At 43.2% G+C, this 9916-nt stretch overlaps 2 protein-coding genes across 2 annotated transcripts in view; one reads left to right on the top strand and one right to left on the bottom strand.

Moving 5' to 3' along the window:
• The window catches only part of LOC106806150 (thyrotropin-releasing hormone-degrading ectoenzyme-like), a 45606-nt gene extending 44216 nt beyond the window's left edge, over window positions 1-1390 (top strand). The window contains exon 15 of the mRNA XM_014808013.1: window positions 362-1390. Coding sequence (XP_014663499.1) covers window positions 362-511 — 150 coding nt within the window. The 3' untranslated portion in view covers window positions 512-1390. The remainder of the gene's footprint in view (window positions 1-361) is intronic.
• A 3399-nt stretch (window positions 1391-4789) lies between these two features.
• The window catches only part of LOC106806149, an 8680-nt gene continuing 3553 nt past the window's right edge, over window positions 4790-9916 (bottom strand). Inside the window, exons 2-3 of the mRNA XM_014808012.1 lie at window positions 6833-6942; window positions 4790-5074 (exon numbers count right to left, since the gene is read on the bottom strand). Coding sequence (XP_014663498.1) covers window positions 4790-5074; window positions 6833-6942 — 395 coding nt within the window. The remainder of the gene's footprint in view (window positions 5075-6832; window positions 6943-9916) is intronic.

Raw genomic sequence — 9916 nt, 5'->3', positions numbered from 1 at the left:
CCCTCCCCCCCCCTCCCTCCCTCGCTCACTCTCTTACTCTCTCTCTTCCTTTATATTTCTCTATCGTTCCCTTTCTGTCAATCCGTCCCCCTCTGTTCCTCGCTCCATAGTTACTCCCTTGTGAGTGGGCGATAGCTCAGCAAGCCCCGCAGCGACGATGGACTTTGAAGCTGTTCTTTGATATGAAACAAGTGAATCTTGAAATCATCCGCTGGCATCTCATGCAAAATGTGTCTTGGTGCGTGTGCGCGCGTGAGTGCATGATAAGTATGTGCGTGATTCGCACATCAATCGCACTACACATGATCGCCTGCACCGTGTAATCTCACTGTCGTCGTCTGTCTTCTTTCTCGCTTCACAGTTGGAGAAGCTCTACCGTGACCGTCCCCCAGCTGCTGCTGCCTCCTCCGCAGCGATCACCTCCTTAGTTCGCATCCGCCAAAACTCGGAGTGGGCGGATCTGCACCTGAGCAATGTCGAGGCGTGGCTGCAGGCCCACATCCACGTCTGACCGCCGACGCGAATCAACGCCTGGATCGCTACCATCGAATGTGGCGCCCTCGTGCGGTCAATTGGCGACGTGTTGATTTTGACTGTTGCGTTTGAGTGTGTGGAGTTTTTCTGTATGCGTGTAGTCGCCCGTGCGGAGCGGCTGACTTGACGAGCCGTGGGGGTTTCAGCAGATGCATGCTAACAACTACAATACTGCGTGTTACCGAGGATAGAAGCGAGGGTGGAAGCTGCAATAGTGCGCGTGCGTGCGTGCGTGCGTGCGTGCGTGTGTGAGTGTGTGTGAGCGCGCGCGCGTGTGCCCGTGTCTGTGCGAGCGTTGTATAATGATAGTGCCGCTACGACGTTCTATTTTTGCTACAATGTATTCCTGTTTGCGTTCGGTCCAGCGACCGGCGATTTATTTTCTTCTGTTTTCGCTGCGAATCGAGATATCGACGGACACTCACGCAGCATAGTATCACAGCGCCGTCTGGCGTGACGCAACGCGTTTAAATCGAAGGCGATTGTGAGATCCATTGCTCCACGAATTTGTGTAATATCCACTCCGTGTCATCTCTTCGTAAAACGCGTCGCGCTGGAACGGTTGTTCGTGTTGTCGAGTGATTGCTACATGTATTGGTATGTAATGGTAACAGCGCTGGCAGCATCGGCAGTAACGCTACCCTTACATGGCCATTGTTACGGATGTGTATTCGTAAGGATGTCGTGTTACTCTCTGCAATACTCCAGGCTTGTTCAACAGTGCGAACGCTCGCGAACGCTCGCGTACGCTCGCCTTCTGAACGACACTGCGCGGGCGAGTGCTCCCGAGACTGTTCGCGCAGCGCGCGAGTTGTTTTCAAGATGGCGACGGGCAATCTGGCGAATGCGAATCTAACATTTCTGACTTCAATTTCAATCTATTTCAACTTCATTTTATTTTTTATTCATTCATTCACTTTTGAATTCAGATCATATCAATTTCGTCTGCTAATTCGTTTAATAGTACTTGTTCGAAGACATTAAAATCTCGCGTTAAAATCTGCTGAGGGACCCGCCATGGGGGCCGTCATCTTGGATTCATGGTTCAAGTGGCGCTGCGTTCGTGCGGCGAGCGTTCGCTGCGAGCGTTCGCGCTGTTGAACACGCCTTTGCAGGTTTAGCGGGTAGGGTCAGGGGTAAACGACTAATAATATAACATGACGTCATATCTCGCCATGCGATCAGCTGGCGCCTGACACGACATTACACATTATACGCTCTATTTTGACTATAGATGGCGCCCTGTTCGGTCGATGGGGCGAAACTCCCATAGGTAAAAACGTGTTCATTTGATAGCCATGGTGGCGGAATGTCTGCTGGTTTTACGTTATAACACCATACGGTGAGATGAACGAAGGAGAAACTTGTTCTCAGTATTCAAATGGCTCGTTGTAAGAGCGATCCTAGAATTAGGACGAAAGTTGAACCTATATGCTAGGAGTAACATCGCTGGCTTAATGAGATCGCACGAGTCGTGATTTCCTCGACAACGGCTCAGGAGTAGAGATAGGACTAATTAAGACAGATTAGTATATCTATAGGACTAATCTTAGAGCTACATGGCCGTGTAGCGTCGCATAACGTTACGTCTTATACGTCCACCGACGCGGCTGCATTTGAATTATATTGTAAATAGCGATGATATGTTCATATCCCGAATGAAAACCATGTAACACGGCGTACATACGGTTTGCGATAACTGCCGATACACGTCTAAATATCTTACCCCACGCGTTCTAGTCCTATGTATTGTAGATAATTCCGTCATTGGTCTCTTGATGGGCACTCATAATTCACCGTGTTACCAATGAGATTTCAACGTCAGGCTACACTGATAATCTATCTGAATGTTCTCTAAGTTAACGAAGTCTGCAAGAATCACTTTACCAGTAAACTTACAACCTGGTTAAACGTACAACTACAATGCAGTAAGGATCGGGTAGAGCGGGCCATTATTGGCTAATTAATCCCGCAGCCTTTGTTGTTCACCGCTTCTGTATTTTGGTGTACATTCGTGACATAAAAATAAAATACTATTAAACACAAGTGGCGTAAATATTGCTTGAATTCGTATACTCTGTTTTTACACAGTTTCACTATCGCTGTTATAATTAAATTTGTCTCTAGGCGCGCATTCGTACACGCGTGCGAGGGTGCGTGTGCATGACTAGTATACCTGTATACCTGGCCGAAAATTCATCATCTGTCCCGCGATGATAATAATGGTGGACATGTAGGCGCTGAAGCCGTGTCTTCTCTACATGACTGCCATTACTACTAACACCTAAGCTCTGATTACTGTTAAAATCTCTCTATATAGGTCGCGAGCTTACTTCAGCTTACGGATTTAAGACTGTGAAGTTCACCTACATCTATATATATATATATATATATATATGACACGGATAGTTGACTCGCTCGCGAGTTGGCCCGCGATATATGTAGATTTGTAACCAAAATACATATAGTATACCCGCGCATTATATCGGCGTTGTGCGTGCACGCAATGATTAGATATCATATATATGATTATTTACTCACTGATATTCACGAGCGGCAGATCTATATTAACATTTTCACAACCAGTTTAGGCGCGTACGTGATCTCCTAACACATGTCATCTGCAACAGTTTCAGTTTGATAAAATGCTCGAGCGGAGGCGTGGTGAAGTGCACCCTTGCCACATTCCGATGTGAACTCCATTATTGTGTGCTTTCAAGAAGGCTTAACGAAATTATTTAGATAGGTCATATTCTATATACCGATCTAATATGAATGTATAGATTCTGCCATGTTTTTAGCGCGATCGAAGAACCCAGAGCACATTGTCTTCTGCTAAATTAATCTCACGCTGTATATGCGACTACGCCTAGCTAGGATCGTGCAAGACCAGGCGAGGATTAAATTTAATTAAAATTTTAATTATGACCGCGCGGGCGCGCCTAGACAGCATCTCAGTCATTATTAAGGACGCCATTCCGCTGCTATTTTGAAGAATAACATTTCAAAAGTATAGCTAGGGGGCCGGAATTTTTTAATCCTTATTTCCTCACAAGTTTTTACGAAACGTCTATGCCCAAACCACCTTATGGAAATACATGTGTCGAAAATATTTTAACCCATAAAAATAACGTAAAATCACTTTCTATTATGTTCGCGTGCATTTCTTTAATAATAAAGTTAAGTAATTCGTTAGTTTGTAATAGATATACTTTCACGCAAGATTCTCCTAACAATTAATCACAAACCATTGTTCTCGAATAAAATTCCAATATATATTTCATATATTTCACAAACACTTATATACATGCATTTCTGAAACCATCTGACAAGTTTCTAAACCTTACTGTTATAGACCCAGAATGGCGTAAAATCATTCACGTATGTTACCGCATTTTTTCGATCTAACCAATACACGAGGGTGAATTATCACGCATTACTACTATTTTCTTAAAATCTATTTTCGTCAATGTGTGACAATTGTACAGGAAATTTGTTTAACGAGGGGAAGCATTTATTTACATATTTAATTTATAAAATATAGATGGAAAACAAAAAACTACGCGCGCAACTATTTACATTATAAAATAAGAATGTAACTGTTCATCACACCTACACCATGACTAGATTATCTTCTTCATGGGACATAACTCTCTCAAGAAATATTTCTGGGTAAGATTAAACATGCTTAGATATAATAATGTGTTATTTAATCTGTACATGCACAATTATAACGTTACCAATTATATCACCTAACTCTTAACTATAACTAGTTTCAAACGACAAGCTACCCCAATCTACACATATGCTAATGAACTATCATGCAAATACGCCATTTGTTACAACACCTTGTACAACGACGCATGCAACTTTTAACAAGATAAAAGTTAATAAAATTCCGATTTAGTTAAGATAAGGTGCGCATTCCTATAGCAAATTTTGAACGCGTGGTATCGGTATAATTTGTCACATCGTGATCTATTCTAACAAGCATGGTCCCTTTATACATAGAGGTCGCACTAGCAGAATCAACAAATTTCGCGGCATTTCGCGTTCATAGAACACGTTTCAATAAAAATTTAATCAATCAATCAACCGTTCAATCAATCAATTTATTGATTGATTAATTTATTCATTCATCCATTCATTTATTCATTCATCCATTCATTGATTCATCCATTCAATCAATAAATCAGTCAATCAATCAATCAATCAAACAATAAAAACATGCAATCAATCATGGAATGTCGATTAATCAATCTGACATGTCTGTAGATGGAGCTGGCTCCGATATCGGAATATCGCTCAGGTCGAGTCCCATTGAAGCCAACTGCTGAAGACTTGGCCCGGAGCTGTACATGTTGAAGAACGGGGAGGCTGAGTACTGCGGTGGAGCAGCGAGGAAGGCACCTGCAGGAGACGCCCACAGCCCCTGTCGCTGTGCTATCTTCAACCTCGCTGTCATCTGCTTCTTCCATTTTGTCCTGATTAAAGTAAATCGATTGCCTTGTTGCATGAACAGGGTGTGGCACTTTGATGTCTACGTCATCGTAAAATTAAATAACATATGAGTTGAATCTTAATTAAACTTTAAGTGTAACTGTAATTGTATATCGTCATCAGCACCATCATCACCATTACCATCACCGCCGCATAACCAACCAACGTGTTTCCCATTGTCCTATAATGTAGAAATCCATCACGTGTTTTGCTATAACACCGAAAACCCGTATACATGCACGCGCTAATCCGTACTTCACGGGTCTAGCATGTATTGGGCTAACATAAGAGCACTCTTATGCATGCTACGATAGAGTGCGTATAAAGGCATTTGCTGGTGACAGCTGCTCCACGGCTATGTGATATAATGCGAAAGAGTTAACATCGAATAATAGTTAAAATCTCTCTATATAGGTCGCGAGCTTACTTCAGCTTACGGATTTAAGACTGTGAAGTTCACCTACATCTATATATATATATATATGTCCATCTTATCTAGCAGCAAATCGCTTAATACGGGGAGTAGGCCTACACGTAACTTCTGTAAGGCGTACGTGATAAAGGCAGAATTACGTGCGCAAAAGTGCGCTTCTCTGCATTGAGTAAAATCATCATCAACAAATTTCGAGACGTAAATCGACTTTCCTTCGAGCTTTACAAAAGTGACATTTCAGGTAGAATTTGTTACCGTTTTTAAGTATTAATTGGTTATTGCTGTACTCCGATTACATAGTGCTTGTGGCTACTTTATTAGTTTTAGTTAGGTTTGGCGAATTGACACTAACGCACTAAAATGTTAGTTATTCGTTACATTTAATGTCTTGCGACAGAATTATCTTCACACATTTGCATTTATCGTCGCATACGTATACATTATCAATACTCCGGAAAAATGTAAGAAAATTTTTAAAATAGCCCGTGTCGTTAATAGAATGTTTGTATTCTGTGTGATAATTATATTTGTATCACATATATATAATTGTATACAATAAATAATACATATAATAATATATGCAATATATATATATATACATATATATATATATATATATATTATAGAATGAATGTATCATTTACTATAACGTTATTTCTGCTTAACTGCATGACGCTGTCTATCGCAGAAAATATAAACATTACGCTACCTGCGGTTTTGAAACACGTCTTTATTTGGACTTCGGTGAGATTCTAGAGGCCTGAGACAGTTCCATGCGTTTAGCTCACACTCAGATACTTGTCGCTTCTATCCGGAAAACAATAACCACGTCACGTGCTTATTAAATGGCTATAATGACTGTAGAGTAACTAGTTAGAGTGATATTCACTTCAGCTATCGGGCAGAAGTTCTAGTGAGTGAGTGAGTGAGTGAGAGAAAACGAGCGAGTGTGAAAAAACAGAAAAGACACACAACATACACACACACACACACACACACACACACAACACACACACACGCCACACACACACACACCCCACACCCACACACGACACACACACACACACACACACACACACACACACACAACACACATCACAGCACAGCCACACACACACACACACAACACATCACACAGAGAGAGAAAAAGAAGAAGAGAGGAAGAGAGAGAGAGGAGAGATAGAGAGAGAGAGAGAGAGAGAGAGAGAGAGACGAGAGAGAGAGAGAGAGAGAGAGAGAGAGATGCGTGCGTGTTCGTATATTGGAATTTACCTCCGGCCTCTGTTCAACCTCATTTCGTTTATCTACAAGTCACAAGTAAGAAAGATTTCTTTCGTTACAGAGTCACGCATAATATACTCTCACCTTGAACTCTTCTTCCAGCTTCTCCAGCTGCTTCGTGGAGTATGCTTGTCTCGGCTTCCTGTCAATGCCTGGTTTCCGTGACCGCTTGCCGGCGGGAGGTTTAGGTCCACCTACAGGGCCAAAATAAATTACTGTTACGGCGTCGCCATCTTAGCGTTCTTAACAAACGGATGGTTCGGTTCTTCGTCGAACTGAATAGTATAGGCGCGCGCGCCTATATTATACATAGATTATACATAGATTATTATACATAGATATAGTATGCGCGCGCAGACACATGCGTTCCTCGAGGACGTACATGATTACGGAGATAATCGCAGTTACCTGCTCCCCCGATTGATGCAGGCAGGCAGGCAGGCAGGTGTGTAGGAAGGCGCGCCCGCACGCCTGCACGTATATACAATCACGAACACGCGCACACCCGCGCACGCACGCAAAGATGCACACGCGCGCACGCGCACACACGCGCAAATTCACACACGCACAGACGCATATGCACGTACAAACACTCACACTTCCACTCACCCACACACACACACGCGCGCGCGCGCACACGCACGAATACACGCACGTACGCACACACGCACGCACGCACACGCACACATAATAATAATCTCTACTTTGCACAGTTCCAGTTTTTTTCTTGCTAGCGCACAAGAGGTGTGAAGGTCACTCGTCACATCCTCTTCGCTCTCTTTCCCCTCATTCCGCGCCCCGCATTCTTCTCTTGTTCTTCTCGTCGGCGAACCATGCGACGCCGTTTAATGCGTTTTAACAGTTGTATAACAGCGCTCATCATTTCGCCGAATTTGCGCGTCGAGGCAAACCGCAAAGTTTGCAGCTCGCACAAAAAAGCCGCCGCCGGCCGCGCGCCGACAAAAGAAAACGCGTCGCCGCTCGCCGCCACCAAACAGTCGTGTAAACGCCATTGTAAATTAACCGAGTTTAACTACATCTTTGTTTAGCGAGATCGCAGGTAAACGCGCAATGGCGATGCGCTGTCTGCGAGGCGCTATCGTGGAGGGTACTGCAGGGTGTCAGCCCGGTGGGGAGGGGAGGAGGAAGGGGGGATGCGCGGCGCGCGTCTGTGAAGGCGGTCACGTATGTGACGGCAGGGCGCGAATGGGCGCGCGTGGCGAGAGTCGCCGTCAGGCGGCGCGGCGCCGATTGTGCGACGACAAAGGGCCACCGTGCGCCGTTTACGAGCGCGCCTTTGTAAACGCATTTAACGAAGATCACTGGCTCGAAATGCAATAAGAGCTCGGCCGCGTAAATTCGCAGACGCCCGTTAAACAACGAATGTTAAAAGCCCGCGCGGATTTACGTGTTCATGACGGCTGTGATCGTCGGCGGCGGCAGCCTATCTCTGTCTTTTCAATTTGTCTTTGAGTAAAACAGTTATTGGCACAAGCGCGGTCAAGTATAGAAAACTGCTTGCGTATAATTGTTGATACGATGTTTAGAATTATTTCGAATCGAAAAAAAGCATATGGTGCGTGTAAACAATTTACCGCGTGGAGTTCTTCATTCGATCTATAGCTTAGACTATATCCTAGGGATATTTTTTATATATAAGTAATGTTATTCTAATAATATAGGGTGTGAACGGTATCTTATCACGTGTGCTCAAGTTGTCGCATAGCTATGTGCGATACATGTGCGGTAACTAGAGCTATCGCGAAAACACAACTCAAAACAAAGTAAGATTACTGACTGGGACAACCATTCTATTAGGAATGTTTCTGCGTCTTTTCTATCAGTTAAAACATGCCAAGGCAACTAAGATGTCTGTTTTTTCTATTAACTCATGAATGGGGATTGACGTGACTTAGTAATTATAACCCCATAAAACTGTTAAAATACGACTAGCAAACGGTTACACACATAAAATTAAAACGTGCACAAATATATAACCATGCATAATTTGTAAAACCAGTAAGAATAGAAATAGTAACGGTAGTAATAAAATTTGAAATAATAAGTATTATCATTCTCAAATTTAGCTATAAACTACAAAAACTAATCCAATCTAACCATATGCGCAGTTCTCGCTAGCTATACCTACAATTAACATGAACTAACGTGAACTATCCCAGCCATAATGAACGCATCTATATTACACACATATATATATATATATATATATATATATTATATAATAAATGAATGTATCATTTACTAATATACGTTATTTACTGCCATTAACTGCATACGTGTCTATCGCAGAAAATATAACATTACCTACCTGCGGTTTTGAAACCACGTCTTTATTTGGACTTCGGTGAGATCTAGAGCCTGAGACAGTTCCATGCGTTTACTCACACTCAGATACTTGTCCTTCTATCCGGAAAACAATAACCACGTCACGTGCTTATTAAATGCTATAATGACTGTAGAGTAACTAGTTAGAGTGATATCACTTCAGCTATCGCAAAGTCTAGTGAGTGAGTGAGTGAGTGAGAGAAGAGAGAGGATCACCCGCCGACCCGCAGCCGCAGCCCCGGCGCGCTGACGACTGCACCGTGACGCAGTACATCCGCTTGACGAGAAGTTTGACGGCAAGAATGGTAACGCGTGACGAGCGAGAAGCGTAAGACGTGCGTATCTTCCCTCCTCCATACGACACACAGCGTTAAAACATGGATTATCTTCCTCCTCCATACACCACAAGCAGCGTTGTAGCAGACGCTGGATATCTTCCCTCCTCCATACACACACAGGCGTTAGAGACGTGGATATCTTCCCGTCCTCCATACACCACAGCAACGTGTAGAGACGGGTAGGATATCTTCCCTCCTCCATACACACACAGCGGCTAGAAACGTGGCTATAACTTTCCTCCTCGCATACACCACACAGCGTGGGACATACGATTCAACATCGCAGCGAGCCACGAGGCAGATCATATGAATACTACATAGTATACATGTGGCCAGAAATATATGGATAGACTATATATATATATATATTATATATATATATATATATAATCAGAAGTAGAAGTACGATAGTGTAGTGTAGTGACCCGAGGAGAGAAGAGTAGAAGAAGAAAGAAGAAGAAGAAGAAAGATAGATAATGGAATG

Source organism: Priapulus caudatus, unplaced genomic scaffold, assembly GCF_000485595.1.
Source record: "Priapulus caudatus unplaced genomic scaffold, Priapulus_caudatus-5.0.1 Scaffold144, whole genome shotgun sequence".
NCBI classification, from domain to species: Eukaryota; Metazoa; Priapulida; class Priapulimorpha; order Priapulimorphida; family Priapulidae; genus Priapulus; species Priapulus caudatus.
Note: the sequence above shows the minus strand (reverse complement) of the source record. Positions and strands in the feature narration are given on the sequence as shown.